This window comes from Spermophilus citellus (assembly GCF_964194105.1).
Source record: "Spermophilus citellus genome assembly, chromosome: 11".
NCBI lineage: Eukaryota > Metazoa > Chordata > Mammalia > Rodentia > Sciuridae > Spermophilus > Spermophilus citellus.
In genome coordinates this window covers 62,487,814-62,512,235 of record NC_138192.1, presented here as the reverse complement: position 1 = coordinate 62,512,235, position 24,422 = coordinate 62,487,814, and the positions used below count along the sequence as shown (strand labels likewise).

General features: G+C 40.5%; 1 protein-coding gene across 1 annotated transcript in view; it reads right to left on the bottom strand.

Annotated features, from left to right (window-relative positions):
• Positions 1–2,778: 2,778 nt before the first annotated feature.
• The window catches only part of UPP2 (uridine phosphorylase 2), a gene marked incomplete at both ends in the record, with an annotated part of 57,923 nt that continues 36,279 nt past the window's right edge, over positions 2,779–24,422 (bottom strand). Inside the window, 3 exon segments of the mRNA XM_081260653.1 lie at positions 2,779–2,897; positions 2,900–2,915; positions 2,918–2,931. Coding sequence (XP_081116779.1) covers positions 2,779–2,897; positions 2,900–2,915; positions 2,918–2,931 — 149 coding nt within the window.

The window sequence follows — 24,422 nt, the reverse complement described above, 5'->3', positions numbered from 1 at the left end:
AAGCTCTCCCTCTCTGTAAGTATTCCAGTGGAGGGACCATCTGAAGACTTTCATCCAGCTCAGCTGGAAGACCATCTGCTGGATTTATTCTTCTGCATCAGCAGCTCTCAGCCCAGCCTGAGATATATTTTAGAATAGAGCTTCCTAATCCCACTCCCAGAGGCTATTGTTGAGTTGGTCTGAAATGAAGCCTCAAAAGATGTTTTTGAAAGCCTTCTCTGGTGATCCCAATGGGCCCCAGTGTTGAGAACCACAGCACAGTGTTGTGGAGCAAATCCATTGACACCTGCACCCAGCTCATAATGAAGGGAGGTTCACAAGGGAAGTAGGGAAGTGCTCTGAAATATCATTTAACAAGTATTTACTGAGCATCTAGTATATCACAGGCACTGTTGGTTCTTGGGAGAACAGCAGTCAATAAAACAGGTGCAGTCTTTGCCCTCAAGACCTTTATAGTCTAGGCATCAGGCATTGATTAAATCATGACATAATTCAACCATGTGCATGAGCTCAGGGGAGGCCCTGCAGGGAGAGTAGATAGCAAAAGACTCTGATATGGGAAGGGATGTTGACAACTAGTCCTCATTATCCTATATAATATTGCTGGACAAATCAGGAAAAGACCTCTCTCTCCTTGGATGTGGCTGAACCAGTGCTCACAGCTAGATGAACAAGTTCCACTTGTCCCCTTAGCTGAATATTCCCATTTGAGGGTTCTGTGGGCAATCCTTTGTGAAGGACTGTGCCCTTTTACTTTTGTGCCTTGAGCACAACTGAGGAGTCAGGGAATGCAAAAAAAAAGGAGGAGGAGGAGGAGGAGGAGGAGAGGAGGAGGAGGAGAGGAGGAGGAGGAAGAGGAAGAGGAGAAGAAAGAAGGAGAGGGAGGAGAAGAAGAAGGTGTGAGCCTGAGCGCCCAGCTGGGCCCAGCACTGAGCACAGATCTCATGGGCTATGCTGAGAGCCTTGCATTTCTTGTTAGTCCAGTGTGAAGGCTTTGAAGCAAGATGGCAGATCAACTGAACTTTACAAATGGAGACATACCTTTCCAGGGTGAGGCCACCTCAGTGGTGTGGAAGAGAGAGCGTTGTGGCTGGACCAGGGCAGGTGCAAGGGAACTGGAAAATGTGGAGAGGCTGGGGAATGACTTAGGAGAACCAGTTTGTAGGACTTGGTGATTGATAGGGAATGACGAAGAAAGAATTATCAAATGAGTCTCAGGTTTCTACTGAGATACGAGATTGTAATGATTAAAACACACACACACACACACACACACACACACACACACACACACCTAACAAAGAATTGAAAAGAAAAATATATTTCATGCCTGTCCCTCCCCCCATCTCTCATAGCTTCCCCTTGTCCCAGTAAAGATTTCCCAGGAACAGATGGATAAAAGATCTTTGTATTTGACGGTCAATTATTTGGATATGGAAAAGTTGGACTCCAAAAGTCTCCTCTGCCAAAGGAAGTTCACAAACCAAAGCACCCTTTAGGGGTTTGCTTATTGTTGCTGCTAAGGAGAGAAAACTGTTTCACCTGCCTGCAGACTGATTCAAACTCCACCAGCCTAGAACCTATTGACCATCAACAGGGAATCACACTCTACGCCTCCATTCAGCCACAAATGATGGACAATGATTCCAGGAGCCAGATACCGTGGTTGGAATTAAGTTTTATTTTAGTCTCAACCATATAAATAAATGTACACAACATTACATTCTATACAAGTTTGCCACCCATTCTTTCCAACTCCCCAGTATGTCAAATTCAGAAAGGCCGCAGACAGGATCAATTCACAGAGAGCAAGGTGCAGCCTGCGAGTCTCAATTCATAGAGACCCACAGAGCCTCCCAGAGGATCAAATGGGTTGGAAGTATATTCGAGGTCTAGAAAAGACCTGCTTCAAAACCACACAAAAGGATTACTTTAACATTTTAAACTCAACTTTAAATTTAGTTGTTAGTAATTTCTCAGGTTCATATTGAAATGAACAAAACACACACACACACACACACACACACACACACACACACACAGCCTCCTCAAAGCACATTTCATTCAAAGAAAAAAAGATTGCTGGAAGGCAATTTAGTCACTTGTGATTTCTGAACAAAAAAGATCTTTCTTTGCATCACCAAGAAATTTCATTTGAAAATAAATGTGTAATTCAGAGTTGTTCTGTGATAAATCACAAATGCAGGCACATATAGACCTCTAATCCTATTCTGTGGTGCACTGAAATTGTGCGGGGGTAAAAAAGAAGTATGGTTATATTTCCTTAGGGATAACTCGTATGTGTAGACCTACAGTACACTGATACTTTTTTTCTGTAAATATTTTGAATGTGCATGATCAAATTTCTGTCACTGGTCCAACACCTAGAAGTGCCTGACAACTTTCTCACATGAATTTCTGGATTGGATTCAGCAACAGAGTGACTGGTAACTGTATCTACAAATGGCTGATCTATTTTGATGTGAGCTTAATTAATGCTGCATATAAAACTCCAAATGTCACAATCCAGGAATTTTTTAAAAATTTGAATTATTAGATTGATCTAGTTAGCTTATTCTAAAATGGAATTTGAATTTCATTTAATGTGGTATTAACTTCTCTTCCTATAAATTTATTTTTAAGATAAAGGGATATCATGAAACCCCTCTATTATGATTTTAGTGTGTGGATGAGAACTGTAGGAAAATGCTACAAATAAAACATGGCTTTAAAATCATGATCTACCAACTGAAAGTTGGGGAGGGTTGGACTGGCAATTTATGACATCTGGTCACAAAGTCCAAGTTGCTTTTTGATGAAGTTTGAGATTAGGAGCTGAAGCCGTTGCTGGTATCCCATCAGAACATCATGAGACAAGTTGATCTGGTCATATTCCAGCGGTCAAGAAGGGTCACTCAGACACTTCAGAAGCTAGTAGAGAAAGTAACAGGATTACTGAAGTGAATGATTTGACCTTTTCTACAGGAATATTAGCCTAGCAAGCCACCATCCAGATTATATGGAGTTTGTGTTGTTTTCTCTGTAATTAGACACAATCTGATAAACCCTCTAGTTTTTTATATAATTCATATTCATAGTTCATATTTCTATGGAATCTCACCAAAGAGTTCATTTAAATAAGCTAATTGAAAATATCATGCAAACTCCTCTTTCTGCTTTCCCTCACAGTTAGATAAAGCTCAGAAAGCTTCAGGTTTAAGTTAAAACAAGGAGAGATCTTTGCCATCTATAACATAGGCTCTAGTTTTTGAACCTATTTCCAGTTCTTAGAGAAGATTTCTTCTTTGAGGATATACCTGGAGAGCTAGCCCTTATTCCTTAAGGAAATGTTTGATTTTTTTCTCCCTCAGCCCTTACTGGACAGTAAAATAAATAGAGAAGAGATATGGAACATCGACCTACGAAATGTCAATAAAGGTGAGTGTCAAATTCAGAAGGACCGCAAGGGAAGATGAATTCACAGACAGCAAGGTGCAGCCTGTAAGCCTTATGAAATTTGAGAAAATCTTATGAAATTTGAAAAATGAAACGTTTACACATAAGAGCTCCATAAAAGAGCAAATATATTAGTATTTAATTTCTAAAGAATGGGAATAAAATTCTATGATAAGAAACTAGGAGAGAAAGAACAAAAAAACTTTCCTAAAAGAACAAAATTCTCATTTTTTTAAAGTTGGCACAAGAACAGTATCTTTGGTTTGTTTCATTGGAAAGTTAGAAAAAAATAACGGGAGGCATAAAAATTCCTTACTTCCAGTTTCACATCAAGGAATTCCTTGATTTCAAGGAATGTGGTTACCTACATTGACATCCATGTTAAGCACTCATAATTGATAACATTGAAATAATTTCTATCTGCCTCTTGCCTCTGATCATTTTTAAAGGATGTCAGCATATATGGGATTAGACATATCTACATTAACAAGTTTTAAGGATGTAAAGATACAGTTGGGCATGAGTGCGATATTTATTCCTTACCCTTCTACTACTTAAGACATCTTTGTAAGATTTGATTTGGGGAGTAGTATATCAGGATCATAATAGGACATGCTATCTTTTAAATTTTACTTTTATTTGACAAATCATCATACATATTTAAGGAATATGATGTGATATTTTGATATATGTATACATTGTAGAAAGATTCAATCAAGCTAACATACCCATTACCTCACATATACTTATCTCTTTTCATGATGAGAGCAGTTAAAATTTCTTTCGGAGATTTTCAAATATATTTTAGTTAACTGCACTCACATGTTGTGCAAGAGATCTCTAAAATGTATTCCTCTAATTGAAACTTCATACCCTTTGACCAATAGCTAGCCATTTACCACCCCTGCCATCAGACTCTTAGCCTCTGATAAGCACCATTCTAATATCCACCACTATGAGTTTGAATATTTAAATTTCCCCTGTAAATGAAATCATGCAGTATTTGTCTTTCTGTGCCTGGCTTATTTCACTTAACATGCTATCTCCCAGGTTCATCCATATTGTCCCAAATAACTAAATTTCCTTCTTTACTAAGGCTGAATAGTATTCTATTTTGTATTTTTACCACATTTTTTTTTCATCCAGTAGTCTGTTGATGAACAGTTAGGTCAAGTCTCTATCTTTGCTATTGTGAGAGATGCTGCATGCCTGGGAGTGAAGATGTCTCTTTCACATACTGATTTGAATTATTTTGGTTATACACTCAGGTGTAGGATTGCTAGATCATATGGTAATTTTGTTTTTAGTTTTTTGGGAGAACTTAATGAAGTTTTCCAAAATGAGGATGTGTAGTGAGCCGTTTCTGCGGACTGCGGTCGCCATTACAAGATGGCGCTGGCTCGACTGTGGTTTGTGACAAACAACTCCTTGATTGGGAGAGTTGGTGCGTGGTTTTCTAACACCCTATGAGAAAGCTCCACGTGGCAGCTTCGCATTGGGGCTTGAGATGCTTTATTAAGGCTGGTAGGAGCATTCGAGGAGGAAGAGAAGGAGAGAAGGAAGATGAAGAAGAGAGAGATGAAGAAGAGAGTAGAGTGGAAGAGATCTCGAGAACCTGAATAAACGACTGGAAGAAGATTCCCGGTGTTGCGTCTTCCTTGCGGGCAAGGGGGTCGCGACAAGTGGTGCCGAAACCCGGGAACCAGAACTTTCAGTCGTCAGGGGTGGTGCACCGGATAGTCCCAGGTAAGTGGGACCCGCGACCAAAGCGGGGATAGTCCCAGTAAGTGGGATCCGCGACCAAAGCGGGGTCAGCTCCTCTACAAAGAAAGAGAGAGCCTCATATTTTATTGCAGCTGCTATGTGTACTTTCACTTTTGTTTTCTGTGTTCTTTTTTTGTCGTCTGTATCTTTCGTTTTCTGTGTTCCTTCTGTTGCTGTGCCATGGGTGCCGCAGCAGCAGATTAATTATGACCCTGGGATCTATGCCCAGGGACGCCCACTGCAGCCGGGAAAAGGGAACAGGAGCCCGCCCCGGCCCGGAAGCCGGAGTGTGCGGGGATGGTCCAGAAACAGAGCAGGCTGCTGCCGCAGTAAGAGCTTGGCCAGGCGGGGAAAAATGCAAACAAAATCAGGCAAGGTGCGGTCGGCTAGGAAATCTTGGGGAACTTTTGCCCTGAGGGTGAGCGACGGACTCCGTGTTGCTTGCATCACCATGGTAACCATGGGCTGCCTGGCGGAAGAGCGACTTCCTGGTCCCACCTCCCACACTCTTGGGGGCTACCGATTGGTTCTTCCACAGTCACTCAGACAGGACTTCTAGTCCCGCCTTCCAGCCACTAACCTGTACTGCTGCGTTTCAGATTTCTACCGGAGCTACTCAGAAACTGTATTTTTAAAAAAAAAAATGCCTACCTGTAAATGCTAACGGAAGATATCTTTTTCAGACAAAATTTGATTCCACAGGTTTCTATGTTAAACTCATAAGATGATAAATTGAAGACCCTGGCAGAGTCTGTGCGCACTTATGGAGTGGATGCCGCCTTCACACTAACTCAGGTGGAAAGCATTTTTAATCAATCTCAAGTTAATCTCACAGGAGTTTCTTGTTTTGGCTTCGGGAACGCTCATTGTATTAGCCTTAAGACCAAGAATTTGATTAACTGGAAGGACCCATTGCGGTCCAGTCAGGTCTCAGGGAGCATTCTCAGTGCTGTATTGAGCTAAGTAGCCTCAGGGGAACAATCAGGCTCAGGAACCCCCGTAAATAGCTCTGCTTTAAACATAACTACCTTGGCTATTATCTCCGAAGTACTAATCCCAGTGCCTCCTTCTTCTAATAGTCTTTATAATGCCACTCATTTTAAGGCCTCTCCTTACTGTACCCCTAATCTTGGTTTCCCCCCAACATTTACGCCTTGTCAGGATCATTCTTGGGAGAAACGTCAAGTTGCTAAAGGTTTCTCCCTTTCCCCCTCTCTTAAGAGGTATGTTTATAACTTTGACAACAGTGCCAACTCCTCTCTTTCCAGGAACTTAAGCCTCTGTATGATCTCCTCCAAAGAGACCCTTCCCCCAGCTCAGTCAGGAATCCCACACCTGAGGCTCTACAATCATTAAGACTGATAGAGAAGGCCCTACAAGAGAATCCCACACCTGAGGCTCTACAATCATTAAGACTGATAGAGAAGGCCCTACAAGAGAATCCCACACCTGAGGCTCTACAATCATTAAGACTGATAGAGAAGGCCCTACAAGATATGCAGGTTACCCAGATAAACTATTCTATACCCCTATCATTTATAATCCTGCCATCAAAATTAACTCCTACTACAGTGTTTTGACAAATAGGTCCCATCTATTGGGTCCATTTACCTGCTTCTAACTCTCGGGTAATAACTCCCTTTTATGAACTGGTGATGAATCTGATCTGGAAGGCCAAATATTTGGGTGATGCACTGTTTGGAAAGACTTTTGACATTCTCATTCAACCTTATACCCAGGATATGATTTTAAATTTCCAACAAGAACATGATCTTTGGTGTCTCTTCCCTTGTAATTTCAAAGGTCAAATTGATAATCACTCTCCCCGACATAAACTTCTAGAAGACCTCAAAAAATGTCCTATTATTTCTCCTAAAATTATTAAAGGGGAATCTATCCCGGGAGCTCAGACTGTTTATACAGACGGAGCAAGAGGGGGGTTTGCTGTTGTTTTTGATGGATCTCAAGTAATTCGACACCCTGTTCCTAGACTGTCTGCCCAAATATCAGAAGTTGAGGTTCTAATTATGGCCCTTAAATTATACAATTCCATCCCACTTGATGTGTATACTGATAGTCTCTATGTTGCTAATTTAGCCTCAGTTATTGAGGCAACCCCTTATATTGGCAGACAATTTACTATCATGGAACAATTACAAACGGATCAACTCCTTAGCTCCATGCTAAATTCCATCTAAATGCACAATCCTTACGCTTCTGTGCGGGGTGCTCACGTGATCAGACTCTACAAATTGTTTTCTTATGCCCAGTGTGTGCTCCATTCATTCATTCCCCTAGTCTAAGTGTTAATCCTAGAGGCTTACACACCAATGATGTCTGGCAAACTGATGTTACCCACTTCTGGCAAACAATAGAGGGAGAATCAGATATTACTATTCAGTTTACTTCCAATGGAAAACAGCAGCCAGATTGGACTTAAGGATATCTCTGGGGGCTGCGTATTTACACCCCCGGACAGTACAATCCTGGCCTGCTTTTTCGGCTTAAATTGACCACAGAACAGCCTACTGGAAGTTTAATAGGACCCAATCAGGTGCTCGGAGATCAAAAGGCCCCATCTGGACCCAAACAGCCTATAGCCCCAGCAGTAATATCTTCCCCCAGCGGTCAAACAATAACTGTGGGCTATCAAACCTTTGATTGTGCCCCTGGGCCCATACACCCTGGAACTGGAGATCGTCTTTTTGATTTGGTCCAAGGAGCCTTTTTCGCTCTCAATGCCACTAGTCCTAACAGGACCCAAGATTGCTGGCTATGCTTGACCTCCAGGCCGCCCTATTATGAAGGGGTAGCAATACTGTCTAAATTATCCTCTAATACCACTGCAGATCCTAAATGTTATTCTCTACCCAGCTATAAGATTTAACAGCCATGGCCAAGTCAATTACTGCTTTGGAAAAGTCCCTCACCTCCCTCTCAGAAGTTGTGTTACAAAATAGGAGGGGACTAGATTTATTATTCCTAAGGGAAGGAGGACTATGTGTAGCCTTAAAGGAACAGTGTTGTTTTTATGTAGATCATACTGGGGTAATCCGTGAAACTATGGAAAAGGTCACGGAAAGATTGGCTAAAAGACAAAAGGAGTTTGAAGCACAACAAGGATGGTTTGAACAGTGGTTTAAAAATACCCCATAGTTAACTCCTTTGATATCCACTGTAATGGGACCGCTTTTCAGTCTCCTCCTTATAGCTGCTGTAGGCCCCTGCCTAGGTAAGAGAATGACACAATTTATTAAAGACCAAATTAACATTCTGACTTCTAAGCCAATACAGATCCATTATCAACGCCTGCAGACCAAGGATGATCTTGCTGAAGTTTGTCTCCGACCAATTCGAAGATGATTTTTCTACAATGATCCCTGCTTCATGCCTTCCTCCTTTTGCCCCCTTTTTCTTCTTTATTTTTACTCTATGCCTTGTTGAACCGGAACCAATTAAAGACCCAATAATGACTGGCTGAATAGATACCACTGAACGCCTTGGCAACAACAAGCTGATCTTGTAGTACCCAGAGACGGGCAACTTTCACGCTTGCACTGCAACCTAAGACAGGGGAATGGGGCCTCCCCAAAAGACGGGTAAGCAGTGTAGGGGCAGTGAACGACCTAAGACAGGGGCTACTTGATTCCCTTTGACGTGCAACAAACAAAAGGGGGGGAACTGCTGGCACGGATTCCCCCCGGCCCCCAGGGCTTGGATCCAGCCCTGATTTTTGTGCATGTCAAAGAGGCCAGCTCACAAGACCTTGAAGGAGCTCACAAGGCCTTGAAAGATTTGTGGTGTCTGTTTTCATATTCAGCCAACAACGGTCATGTGGGAACGTCCTGACCTGCTTGGGTCTGATAAGGTTCCTGGTTGAAGGCTTAGTATGAGTAATGGCATTTCACCTCAAGTCTGGCTTGCACAGATTACCCGTGCCTTTCTTGTAGGGTGTTACCAACTTGTCTGTCGTTGTTTTTCTAAACAGCCACAGTTCAGCCTCGGCTATCCCCCTTCGTCCACCATCATCACGATACAGGATGCGAGGCAAGGCACTGCACTTGAGTGATCCTTGAAGTGGACCTCAAGGAGAGCATGTCCTATTGCATGCGGGTTAGACGCGTCCACGCCCCGTCCCACGAGAAAAGCGTCGGCTGATATGGTCTCAGATCTGGGGAAGGGCCCTCCTTGGGGCTGAGCCATACTATGCAGCCACTTCTGCACAGTGGGATAGGACCTCTACTCTCGCCTGTATTGTTTTTAGAAAACAAAAGGGGGAACTGTAGTGAGCCGTTTCTGCGGACTGCGGTCGCCATTACAAGATGGCGCTGGCTCGACTGTGGTTTGTGACAAACAACTCCTTGATTGGGAGAGTTGGTGCGTGGTTTTCTAACACCCTATGAGAAAGCTCCACGTGGCAGCTTCGCATTGGGGCTTGAGATGCTTTATTAAGGCTGGTAGGAGCATTCGAGGAGGAAGAGAAGGAGAGAAGGAAGATGAAGAAGAGAGAGATGAAGAAGAGAGTAGAGTGGAAGAGATCTCGAGAACCTGAATAAACGACTGGAAGAAGATTCCCGGTGTTGCGTCTTCCTTGCGGGCAAGGGGGTCGCGACAAGGATGTATTAATTTACATTTTAATCAACAGTATACAAGGGCTCCCCTCTTTCCACATCCTCACCAACTCTTAGCTTTTGTCTTTTTGATAATAGCCATTCTAATGGGTGTAAAGTGACCTATCTTTGTGGTTTGAATTTACATTTCCTGGGTGATTAGTAGTGTTGAGCATTGTTTTTTCATCGATTTGCTAGGCATTTGTATAATTTCTTTTGAGAAATATCTATTCAGACCTTTTGCCTATTTTTTTAATCAGGCTATTTGTTTTCTTGCTATTAAGTTGTATGAATTCCTTAAGTGTTTTGGATCTTAACCCCTTCTCAAATACATGGTGTGCAGATATTTTCTCCCAATCCCTGTATCTTTTGTTTGGTTCAATTCTTGCTATGCACTGAGTTTTTATTTATCATGTAATTCACTCAGCTGTGCCATGAGCTAGGCAGTATTCTTTCACTCTTTTGACAGATGATGAAATGAGGATTTAGAAAGGTCAGACAAATGGCCCATTATGACGCAACTGGTAAATAATTAGCCAATCAGTTCCCAGGTTCCTAAACTGCTGAGAATAGTTCTCTCCTTTCCATCTACTCCTCTCCTGGATTGGTACAAGGTGAACCATTAGGCAAACCCACGTTGACCTGTCAAACTGACCCTCATGTTCAATGAAGTGAAAAGCAATGAAAATATTCCACTTGAGCTGAGTCAAATATTTGACCGCCCAGGACCCTGTTTATTCAAAACCCACTCAGTTGTAAAGCAACTTGGCTGAACAGGTAAACAAGCAAATGGAAGAGTTAGAAACTTCCCCCAGCTTTTCAAGTTAATGATCAGCAAGTCTGTGAAGCCTGACATGGGCTGGCAATAGCAGAGAAAAGTTGAAAGTCCTGCTTTAATCCTTCACTTGGCAGAAGGATAAAAGGAAACCAGTGCTCTGTGCTTTCCACAGAGTGGGAGCAGACTTTATTGAATGTCTTTTCTGTATTTCAAGGGTAATGCCAAAGATGGGAAAGAACACGTAATAGCCATCTCGGTGGTGTTTTCTTGACCCTGGAGAGCCTGCTAACAAGCAGCATATAATAATCTTGTCACCTAAAATTACTATTTCCATGAGAAATTAAAAGGGACTAATTATCCAAAACAATTTATCAAAATTATTCCTGACAGGTTTGCTACCATAATCCTCAGATTAGGTGTGAAGGGTGTTTCTTGGAGAGAAAGGGACACTTAATGACCCAGCTGTCACCCAGAGGGTTGTCATGTAACTGACCTGAGGATGGAATGTAATAAGAGTACACAGATCTGAACTCAGAGCTTCATGAGTCCTGAGCTGGGCCAGGGATCCCAGGATGCCCACTTTAAGATCATATATGGCGTCTTTGTAACTCCAATTAAAGTTGCAATTGGAACCTCTTCCCTCCTCCTCCCCCACACAAAATATTCATATGCTTATACACACATTTATATGTATTGTTTCAGGGTATCCTGGGCCCCACAAAAGCCTTAGGAATCACAGAGCCCTATGAACTGCTACTTCCACCCCACTTCTCTGATTCAGAACAGATTTCCAGGAACGTCTTCCTATAAATAATGACCAAAGATAGCAGAGCCAGGCACCGGTAGCTGTGTACACAGCAGAAGCCAAATGAGTTGGACTTGGAAAAATGAGAAAACAGCAATGGTTGACATTGGAGCTCCCAGCCTGGCCTTTCTATCTGCTTCTCTTCTTCTATCTCTCCCTAGTCCCTTCTCACCCGGACAACACACACATACCTCCTGCTCCTCATGGCTTTGAGTTCTTTACTTCCTGTGTTCCTAGCATAGAAAGCACAGAATCATTGTTGAATCAACAACCCATGGCCTTTGCACTTCCTGGATCTCTCTTGAGACATCATCTCAGGCTGTTGGCTGCTTATCACAAACCAGGTGGAGAAAACTGATATTCAAATGGGCTGGTCAATGCTAAGGACACACCAACAACTCTACATTGGTGTTTCTCAAAATGCAGTCCACTGGGGCTGGAGTTGTGGCTCAGTGGTAGAGCGCTCACCTAGCATGTGTGAGGCACTGGGTTTGATCTTCAGCACCACATAAAAATAAATAAAAGGTATTGTATCCATCTACAACTAAAAATATATATTTTAAAAAATGAAGTCCACTGGCCACCTGCATCAGAACCAGAGATTACTCATTGTAGAGATTCCCTCCCAGACATAAATAATCAGAATTAGGGGCTGGGTTGGGAGGGGACAGTAAATCTACATAAAAAGAAGATCTCCCCAAGATAAATTATTTATACATTGTCATTTTTAAACTACTGCTTTAAAGACTTTAAACTCTAACCCTAAACCAAATCAAGTCATCATAAATGTACATACCTGAACCCTAATTCCTTAGGTTCCCAAAGAATCACTGAATTAGTTGCAAGCAAAATTTTGCAATTTACTCTATAAAGAATTTTCCTATATTTTTATAAAAGTATTACTAAGGACACTGCCTATTATAATATAGCTGATTATTTCACCGTTTAATATTTTCATAAATTTAACATTTGGATAATATTTTTGTGAGACTTCAAGTGCTTTCTTTATATAATGAAGCATGTAACTCAGAATGTTTTCATTTTAACCTTGGCCTTTAGGAAACTCAAAGCTAAATCTAAGTATTTAAGTTTCGTATTATATTCCTAGGTAGCATCTTTAGTATCAATGCTCCCTCATCTGCTCCCTTAAGTAAATGTCTCTTATTCTTTTGCCATTGTTTAAATGATTATTATATATTCTTCTTTAATTGAAAATTGCCACTAATGCTTTCTCAGATAAAGGTGGATATCAATCATCTTTCAGTAAATTAATGCTACCTTTTTACATCCAATGGATTAATGGAGGGAGCGGCAGAAAATAGACTAGAGACCTCAGTTCTAGTTCATCTCTGTTCCAGTTTAACTGTTTCATTAAGAAGTTCAATTACATCCACTAGGTCTGATCTCATTCTCTGAGAAAGGAGGAGGTTAGGCCTGTCTTCTCCAGGAGATCCAGCTGCAACTTTGGGGCCTTGAGTTTCTGCTGGATGCTGGACCTTCAACCAGAGATGACTCAAGATGGCAGTGATTGAAGTCTGTTGTGCTGAGGATGGGGGTGGCCCCTGGCAGGGGGAATCCAGGAAGCCACAAGGGAGTCACAGCAGAGAAGAGGCCAGATACAGGTGAAACCAGCCACGCAGACGGTTGAAGCAATGACCATTAAAGGACCTGTAAGCCAGGCACAGAGGTAAACACCTGCAATCCCAACAGATCTGGAGGCTGCGACAGGAGGATTGCAAGTTCAAAGCCAGCCTCAGCAACATAGCAAGGCCCTAAGCAACTCAGCGAGACCCTGTCTCCAAATAAATTTTTTAAAAGGGCTGGAGATGTGGCTCAGTGGTGAAGTGCTCCTGGGTTTCATCCCTGATGCCTCTAACATGTGATATGCTGGCAGTGGCGGGGGAGGGGGGCAAGATATAACATAGGATAGTACAATTAAAGTGAATCAAACAAACCACAGACAAGGATGAGAAATACATACAAACTTACAAAACAAGCAGAAGCAAGTTATTTTTCAAATCTCATCTTTATAGAAAGTGATAAGTAAAAAATACCTGAAAGACAGGATTTTGAATGTGTCACACAAAGAAATGTTAAATATCTGAGGTGATGGATATGCTATTTATCCTGATTTGATCATCATACCAACGATACATGCATTGAAACTTCACATGTATCCCATAATTTGTATAATTATTGTGTCAATTAAAAACACAAATAAAGTAATAAGTGAATTACTTGTTATTTACACTTGATTTTCCAGATACAGAGACTAATTTTCTTGGCAAAGTAATGGCTATACATACTATTTTATAAATATCTGTTTGACATTTTGATTCCAACACTAAATCTTAGGATATGCTCAGCCCTAAGGGTTTGCTTGCTGAAGCATCACAAATGTCTGCTCAAAACATTTAAAATAGAAAAACTTCCATTGTATTTAATGGTGCACATTTTGGTTCTTCTGTCCAGAGACCACGGACCTTGGGTCTCCTGGGAGGCTGCTGGCAAGAAGAGCACAGCATAGTGCAGAGAGGTTTGAGTCATCAGGGGCAGTGTTCAAATTCCAGTTCAACTACTTCTCAGCTGTGAGAAGGCTAGAAAGTTATTTAACCTCTCAGCCAGTTTCTTTCTCTCTTGGGAAGGTGAAAAGAGCTGCAGTTGGTTGCCTTGTGGAATGATTTTTTTAAAGTCCTGATTTATCTCCATTTTAGGGTTAAAAATACTCTAGCTCCAAGTTGACTAGAATCTTTAATTTTTGTTCTAATATCTCTTTTTGACTTTATCAATGATCATGGTGCAGTTTCCTGAGCTCAGTACCCTTCACTGCTGGGAACAACAGAAGAATGTAAAAGCAAAATTAAAGTCAAGCTTCTTCTACCTTTTATTGAACAGTTATAAAGTAATATAATGGAGACTGAATATATCCCCCAAAGTTACAAGTATCTGTCAGAAGAAATAACGCTGAATTCTTCTTTTACACTAAAGAAAGCTACTGTGAGTTACAAACAACTGAAGAGATTGAAGAGGATTTCAAGCAAAACCCAATCTTAGACAAATATTAGGTTTCATATAATTTTTTTATATGAAACACAAGGAAGTGTCAAAAGGCAGCAATGTCTTTGAAAAACAGATACAAATCATATCTATCTCAAATTCACAATGCAAAAGGATTATTATCTTTAATCAGAATGTTAGGGGCTTAATTAATGTACATTTTACTTTAAGAGAGGGACCAGATGTGTGCATCTTATTAAATGATAATATATTTATTCCGCATTATACAGTGTTTCCATTGTATATTCTGACATTATTCTGTAGGGTCAGCCTTCGGATATAGAACATCGGTGATTTCCACTATTTCTCTTCACCCAAATCTTTGTGAAGGGAGCACTGGATTCCTAATTCTCTTGTCCAGAATAATGACATCAGTAGAGCAACAGTGACTTACAATGTTAGTAGCCCTATTCAAGGGAGTTTTCTCACCTATCAAGAGACCCCATAGATATAACAAAGGAGGTATTTGTGTAGACCTCATAGAAAAGGGAAACCTTGACCTTTGGGGAAACTAGAAGGCACTCCTATTTCAGACAATGCCAAGCTACTAATATATCTGGGCAATGAGGGATACAGTTTGTTATAGACATTTGGTATGGCCAAGAGCATCTAGTAGCACTTCTTTTCATTCATTCAGCAAACAGTTTTTGAATGCACATATGAAAGACATTATTCTAAGTGCTGAGAATATAGCAATGACAAGCAAAGTCCCTGTTCTATGGCACTTACATCCCAATGGAGAGAGAGAATAATACATAGCCTTCTGCATTAATATACGAAAAGCAATGTATAAGTTAATATATAAACAAATCAGAAATATAGTCAGTAATAGTAAATGTGATGCCCAGAAGTGAAGCAGAATGACAGTGTTAGTGGGTTTATGCAGTGACGCAAAGCTTCCCAAGGGGGCGAGATCTGACGTTAACTGTATAGAGAAAAAGTGGCAATCCACACACACCTGAGACCTCGCCATGCTGGGTGCAGAAAGATCTTTTTTTCTACATGGGTCCAAGCTCTGTGAGTGATTCCTCTGAATTAGGACTATGGGTCCCTAGAAGTCCCTTGTTTATATTTAATGTTATTGATAAGCTAAAACTAATAGCATGAACCTTGGTACAAGTTCTGTTTGTTTATGCAGTCATTTGGTCGTATTACAGAGACAGAAATAAAAAGGTCATCTGAGAAGGCTGAAAGAGGCAGTCTGGAGTGGGCCACTGCTAATAGTGGCAAGGAGGAGGTTGTAGGTGGGGACAGGCCTGGGAGGTTAAAGGCAGTCACAGGTTCTGGGCTTTTTTTGTGCCAGGTGAAATATCTCTTCCCATGTTGCTTATCATTGCTATACACCCTCCCTAACTTCCTCTGTGTCAGCAGCTGCTTGTGAATGTAAGATTTTCTGACTCACACAGAGTAGGTTGTAAATGGGTTAAAATGAAAAGGTGCCAGGTGCCAGCTCCAAGCTTCACTGCTGTGGGGGAAGGATGTTATGAAGTGGTAATGAAAGATGGGAACATGATTATAACTTATGCGTGAGGCTTTTGTCTGTGTACTTGATGGCTGATCTTCCAAGGGGCAGCTTACCAGGAATCCACCTTTTAAAACAGTGATGTCTGAGGGAGATAAAGAGCCCCTGTCACCAGGAAGAAATTCGGATAGAAACATTGCCAAGAATGACCGAATTACAGAGTTGCAGATGCAACCTTTAGTGTGAATGTTGGCAGCCCAGAGGGGTCTGCTGGATGAAAAGCCTGAAGCAGTGGCCTGGAAGAGAGCTATTTGAGAGATGAAATCAGCTACCAGCAGCTTCTGTTGCAACAAAAAAGAAAATGCAGCAGGAGGCCAGGAACCACTGAAAGGTAGAGGAAAGTAGCCAGGAGGGCCACCTGCAGGTGGCAGGTGGTAGGGAGAGTGAGGTCACAAAGATTTGCAGCAAAAAAATAACAGAATTTGCAGCAAATCTCATAACAGAATAACTTCTCTCCAGTTTCTGCAACATTCTGAAGAGAAAAAGACTCGTACCTTGAGCTCACAAGCCCTGAACTCTCCCTAGTTGCCAATAGATGCCTTCTAAGAAAGAACTGATGGTTCTTACCACACTTAGGCCTTGGGCCACATTTGGTAATTCAGCATTTTATGTTTAACTAAATCAGTTACCAGATTTGGTTCATTTACATATTAGTTGGAGACAGATGTGACTCAGGTGATCACTCTTTTCTACACTAAAGAAAGCAGAAATATCCAAATACACATGTCCCTGCAGACTGTGTGCTGATTAAAGTGCAGCTCGGGCAAGATCAAGCTGTTCCATTCTTACCCAAAAAGGGGTATTAACAATGACCTTCCAAAGAGCACAAGGTTGCATTTGCTGTTCTTCACGCAGATAGCACAGGGATTTACATGCACATGTATGCTGAGATAAGAGTAAAATATATTGTTTTACAACTAATCTCTTCTTATGAACCATAACTTTAAAAATATATATTCCAAAAATATTATCATACTTTGTATATAAAGTCTATATTAAAATTGATAGTCTATATCAGAATTCAAATTCCACTTGTGATAAAATGAAGCATTATTTTGCTGTGATTCTTCACTTCTTTGAAGATTTTATTCTCAGGGGAGCAAAGGCTACGTACACTCTTGTGGTATATGAAGGATATGGACAATAGGCCCCAGCAAACTTCCCTTCAACTGCTCCCCTACCCTAAATGAGCCCACCACCAAAACTCTTCCCATGACCTAGCCCTGCTAAACCCTATGAAACCCAGACTCTCGTTGGAGCCCGTCACCATTTTCCCTTAGAAAATGTGCCCCTCTGTTGCTTAATAAAGCATCTCTGATCCACTGAGCTCTGCCTCCCCTTTTCTTTTTCTTTTTGTATTCTCTTTCATGTGCTTTTCTTTGGTGCCGAAACAAGGAACCAGAGTTTGGGGGTCTTTACCCTTCCCTGTCTTAAGGAAACTCTACCACTTTTTCATATTTCCCTCTCATATATCTCCCACTCTCTCCCTCCATCTCCCTCTTCCTCTGCCACCCCCTCTTCACTTTATACTCAAAGTCTGGCACTTCTCTGGCTCTCTGAGTCCAGGGAAGCTCCTAGTCATGGCTAGCATGGCTGAATTCTCAGACTGACTTTTTTTTCCTCTCCTTCTCTTTCCACCTTATGCTCAAAGAAGAAGGCCTTCACGAGTCCTGGGCTAGATTTTTGCTGACTTGCTCCCACGTGGATGGAGCAAGGACCTGTCTCGGGCCCTTTATTGATATTAGAGGCATCCTCCTTCTAACCTTACCCTCTCCAATTCCTTCCTCCTCTTATGTATTCAGACTTCCAGATCAGAGACCACTTTCTGCCATTTTGTTTCCATATGCAACACCAGCCTTCTCATTCTTTGGAGAGGTAAGATCCCTTCTGGTCTCTTGCAAAGGTAACCTGCCCAAGATGCTAGCCTTTTGTCTCATCCAGACCCTGGGGGTCCTTCACCAATGAAACTGAAGGAGGGAACACCTCTCATACTCTGGTGGAACTCTGTCTGGTGACAGAAGACATAAAGAGATGCCTTGATCTTGACTGCCAACCCAATCAAACCTATCCAACAAGGGGGCTCCCACAGGACTCCCCCTTAGGTTGTCTCACTGCTCATCTGGACCCCAGGGTTCTCCACCAATCTGGCCACAATCTAAATTAGGCAACCTAAGTCAATACCCTGAATTTGAAATTCAGGACCTTTGGCCTCCAAATCCTCTAAGACTTAGACAATTTCCTCCAATAAAATGGCAATGGCCTGAGGTTCCTTACCTCCAAGGTTTCTTTTACCTTTGCTCAAGGCCCTCATTATACCAAACTTGCTCTCCTCTACAATTAATTCTCACACATGCTCCACTCCATGAGCCCCCTAGATCAGGTTCTGACCCTAAGCATCCTTCTTCATTTACCACCCCTGAAATAGCGATGAACTCCCACCAAAAGTAAGTAAAGCTAGAGGCTGTAAAGGAAAGTTTCATAGACAGTGATTCCTGATAACTACCAAAAGAGACTGTCAAGAGTCAAAATTTTTTCTGAGTCAATTTGAGATCCACAAATCTTCCTAACCTCCTACACAGGCAGACTTGATCTGTGTTTCTGTATCTTCTAGTATGATTATCTAGCACCAATATTTATCCCTCATAGTGGCCTAAAAGATGTAATGTGGCACATAAAAGTCCTAACTAACTTTACTAAGAAATGCCTAAATAACAGAAATAAAGGAATCTATACTAACCACAGAGATTATGCCAATAAAATGGTATTTTATAAAAATCAGATGACATTAGATAGCTTAACTGTATCTTATGAGGGGGCATCTATGACATTATTAAACTAAGTGCTGTGATAACTCCAGCGATTTTAAAGATTTACATTCCCCAATAAATGCCTTGTCCTCGCTGGCCTTGTTTTGGAACAACTTCTTAGATCTTGCACCTCCTAGTGAGAGATTAATGGTTTCTATTATCTTCATGATATTCATTGACATGTTCCAGATGCTGCAACATTTATTTTGTATTAATTTCATTCCAGTACTTATATCTTTTTGTTTTTCTCATAGGAGCATTACAAACTGTTGATAACATTACAAACTGTTCTTTATGAACCAGACTTTTGCCATGAACCCCTTGACTGACCCAGACATTCCTAAAAGAAAAACCCAAATTGCTTGCCTCACATCACCCCCTTGCTTGAAGCAGCCAGAGCGGTTGTTGTCCATTTTCTCTTAAAGTAATATTTCCTTTTTCAAAAGGGGGATTGAAGCTGAGGGACAAAAAGACAGTCAATGCTAATAATAAATGGTTGGGTCAGAAAGATGGGGGCTAATTCAGAAGGAAATAAAATGCTAATATATCCAAGGCCCTTCCCCCTCCTCTTTCACCTGTTGCCAAGGATACTTGCCTCCAGGGAATTGTTGTTAATGAAGTACCTCCTGGGTGGCTTCTTTCCTGCCCATTTGGACAGATGTGGAGAGGCACCTCTGGGAAGGTTCTTTCCCACCTTTTGGCCACTAATAACATATTCAGGATGGGGTGAAGAGAGAGACAGGATGTGGGGAGGAGAAAACATGCTACATGTTATATATAATGAGTCTATCAAATAGGCCCACTATGTTGACCTCCATATGCTTTCTTTTCAAAGAAGCAATTTACCTGCAGCCTTGTCTGGTCTCTGAGGTCAGGATATGTCACATTCCTTAACAAACTACCTGTTCACTGCAGAAAAAAATGCAGACCCAAAATAATGTTGCTAAGAGGAATCCAAGTTTCCCTAAAGGAGGAGACGTTTGTGACTAGATCCTGAAACTGGGAGATTCTCAAGACAGAGCTCCCCTAGCTTTAAAATTAGACTGCCTTCTCTAGACTCTCATAAAGCACATTTTCTTCTGTATTCCCCTCATCTGGCAGAAACAAGACCAGAAAAATATGTCTCAGGTAATTAAAGTAAAACTACCCCTCATCTATCCTAGTTCAGGAATCCAAATGATTCATTTTCTCTAGTGGAGACATCACAAGAGCACTAATAGCCTTGCCTTTCACTTCAAATTGAGGAGCATCATATGAAATCATGGTCCTGTGAGTATGAGAAACCAAAGGGAAAAATGGAATATGTAAGAAAATTTAAGGCCAAAATTAGCTGGCAAATGTCCTCCCTTAAATTAAAATAGTTATCAAAAAGTTAGTATCCTCCATTCTGAGTGAAGCCCCAGCCAGAGGTCAAGGAAGGAAAGGTAGAAACTGAAGAAAAAAACAAAAGTGTCACTTTTAAATCCAGGCCACTTGTGGGACCCAAATGGCTGGCTGGCTTACCATGATGCTTCCTTAACAAGTTCCTCCCTAAACATGACCACACAGTGAAGCAAAATAAAATGGTCAAGTCTTCTTTACCTTGAGACTCTTTACCTACATATTTCAGGGCTCTCTCATCTTTCCAATATCTAAACTAACTCTAATCTGAGACAAAAACTGAACCCTGATCTTATAACAGCTGTCTCTCTCTCTCTCTCTCTCTCTCTCTCTCTCTCTCTCTCTCTTTAAAATCTCTTATTTTTTTAAATTGTGTATTTTTGAGCTCATGATTTTATGGTGAATTCACATTTGATCCTGTATGCCTAAATTAATATATATTTTCTGATCAGTTTTATTTTATCTAACTATAGAGGGTTTTGCCCAGAGGACAATTTTCAAGGATAAGCTCTCAAATAACATTGGGAAAATTGCATCTTACAACAAACAGCTACAAGATCTCTATCTCTATATTGTGTCTATATATGCACACTTGTGCGTTGTATTGCTTTGTCTACATATATGCTTGTGTCCACATATCATGTACATGGTATCAAAATTGCTATAGAAAAATGAGCACTCAGAAATTATAATTTAAATGAGAAATGGATCCAAATATCTTTGAGTTCACATGGCTTAAAAAGTTCAATTTAAATTAGGTAAACAGATAAAAATAAAGATGTCTTTAAAATTAGTAATGCAAGTCTTTACGAAGTTAAAGTGCTAACTGCTAAATATAAAATCAAGTGCTCTCCTTAAATTCTATAAGGGGATATATTGAAACTTTATATATGTTTTCATAAATTGGTAAATAGAAAAATGTTTAAGATTGCTTTGTCTTCTTCACCGAAAACAAGGTTACTAAGAGTTAAGATTCAGCCAGTTGGGCTTCAATTAAAGTACCATAAGAACAAAGTATTTCATCTTATTAAAGTGGAATAATTTGTCTAAATTTAGAAATTTCATAAGGGTTGTTTCAGACTGTGAATTAAGAAAAGGGTAAACAAGCTAGGAAATAGATACAAGAATGTTAGGCATGGAAATATATTTTAATATAGAAAGTAGAAGGAAAAATTAATGTTTCTGGATAAGAAAGTCTTTGTGTGGTAAAGTAAAAAGTTGTAAAATGTCTAAGTAAGTTGCAGAAGGTTTGTGGAGGGTAAATTTCAAAAAGTTTGTGTAACTATGTTAGATATGTATAATTAGCACAAAGTCATTTAAGGCTTTTTCCTAAGGTCAATTATTAATGTACTGATATAAACCAAAGTTTGATCCTCTATGGTTTAAAGTAACAAAAACATTAATCTGCTATTATCTATCAAGATAATTTCTTGTGTCATCCTCTATGGGTTAAAGTAACAAAGATTTTATAGAATATTAATCTGCTCTTATCTATCAAGATAATTGCTTATGTTTGTTAAGTTTTATTCATTAGAGCAACTGGCTTTAAAGGAATTAGGGTTTGTAAAATTCTAGCTAAACAACAACTGTTATTTTACAGTATTATATTACATTACAGATTCTGGATCTTTCTTTAAAAGCTAAACTTGGTCAATATAAAAACATCAGTGTAATTATGCTGCTATTACTGTCCTCTGTATATTAAATGTATTCATATATTCCAAGTACATAAGTATATAAAGTATAAGATTTAGATGAGCATTTTACTGAGATGCTTTTCTTCAAACTAAGGTTTAAAGTAAAGGTTTGGGATTATAAAAATTATGTTTCTTAGTTCTTAGCTATTATACAAACTCAATATGTTTTTACTCTTGTTAATTTCATTTTGTATTTTCCTTGTAAACTTTTAACTGTTGTCCATTAGTGCCTTACAGAAATACAACTTTCAATATAACAACCTTAGTTAATTTGAGATAGCAGGCCATCATCTATAGATAAACAGGATGAAAGGCTAACTTCCAGTACTAATACTGACCCCAATTAAATAAAAGGGTTGAATGACTGTAAATTTATAGATATTAAAATTAAAACCCAGTACTCTTACTTTAAGATTGCTGAAAATGGCTTGCTGGATGTTTAAGAATAAAGCTTGGAGATTAAAGTTAAGAAAGTAAAAAGGCCAAGAAAGAAAAAAATAACCAATATTTGGCTCTTGCCCTCTGAGTCAACTTGAACCCAGAGAACAAGGGAACTTCTCTAAGGGTTCTTCAACTATGAGCCACGTGACCTCCTGATCAGGGGATCCATAAGACTCTGGAGAACAGAAAGCCAACCAGTGCACATGCTGCAGACAGGAGGGTCATTGGAAAAGGGAGACCTTGATAATGCTTCCAAGGGAAGCCACATGGTCAAGGAGACCCTGACACAACCTGGCAGATGGTACTAAAGGAGCTAAGGGGCTACTCACAAGTTCCCAAGAGTGACCCCCTGAGGGATCTCAGCTGATTCTTAACAAGAGATAGGAACAAGGTCAATTTGATCAGCTTGGTCTTAAACATCTAACAAAAATAGTTATAACCAAAGTATAGTCATACCTGAGCATTTAAAAGAAAAGACGATGGTCTTTTGTAATAGAACTTAAGACATACACTTGTGTCAGCCCCACAGAACTGGTACTGTTCAAATACTGAGGAATTTCTTTATGAGGCTAACATTTACCCCTGCCTACCAAAATTCAGACTGGCCTCTGCACATTGGTCTTCCTTACTCCTCAAATTGATGTTTTACCTAACAACCAAAGTTTGCCTATCCTGATAACAGTGCACACCAGACACAAGAGAGCCCTTCAGTTTATTCCCTTACTCATAAGGCTAGAGATATCTGCCAGGATTGGCACAGGAGCAACAGGATTAGGAACTTCTATTTATTACTATAAAAAACTGTCAGTACAGTTTATTGAAGACATCAAACAGGTTGCTGATTTGGTACTAACTTTACAAATTCATTTGGATTCCCTGGCATCTGTGGTCATGCAGAACCATCATCAGGGTCTAGATCTCATTACTGCTGAATGAGGTATCCTCTGCCTCTTCCTTGAGGAAGAATTTTGCTTCCATGTCAACCATCAGGACTGGTAAGGGATAAGGTTAAACAACTACAGGATCAGTATGAACAACAGAGATGAGAAGAAGCCAATGCCTAAAACAGTGAACAGCCTGGCTTCTTTCTCTCTTAACCTGTTAACATTCATTTTTCTTGTATTAACTTTTTCACCTGCTTTGTTAACACCGAAGCAACTTCTTGATAAGGTGACCTGTCTAGCCCAGACCACCTCCCCACAACATGCAGAAACCATTCTCCTCCTTCACTCACAATGTCATTCTCCTGAGCCCCATAATGAAGAAGTCACCCACAACAATGTCAAAGTTCCCTCCCTCTACACTCCCTTTAAGCCACAACCACCAGGACTGTATAGGAGCCTAACATACCTCCCACCTCCTTATTCTCTTCTAGCTCTCTGACAGGAGGATATCCTACTCTGCCCCTTCTCAGCAGGAAGTAGCCATATATGATAATGTCACCCCAACTCATTATACCCCTATCAGAGTCTGGAATAAAATATATAGATAATAGCCCCCAGCAAATTTCCCTTATACACAACTGTTCCCCTACCTGCCCACCTGCCCCATCCTAAATGGCCCACCACCAAAACTCCTCCCATGAATGGTCCTGCTAAACCCTAGACTTTTGTTGGAGCCTATCACAGACTCTTGTTGGAGCTTGTCACCATTTTCCCCTTGAAAATATGCCTCTCTATGGCTTAATAAAGCATCACTGGTCCTTTGAGGTCAGCTTCCATTTTCTTTTTCTTGTTGTATTCTCTTTCATGTGCTTTCAATGTACTGCCAACATTATGGACACTCCCCAGCTAATTCCTAATGTTCTAATAGAGACTCCCCCTCTCAGCTGTGTCTGCAGTTGTTCTCCTTGTCATCTCATCCATTGCATGGCTTTAAGTGCCACTTATATGCTGTTTGTCAACTTGTACTTTTATTCCTCCAGTCAAACCCCTCACCTGAACATTAGATTCACAGGTACCCCTGCTTGCTTGGCCCCCATTTAGATGTCACTACTCCCACATCTTCACCTCAATTTTCTTTCCCAATTATAGTAACTTTGTCCATAGTTTATAGCCTAGTGTTTAGGTCATAAACCTAGGGGACATTCTTGGTTCTTGCCTTTC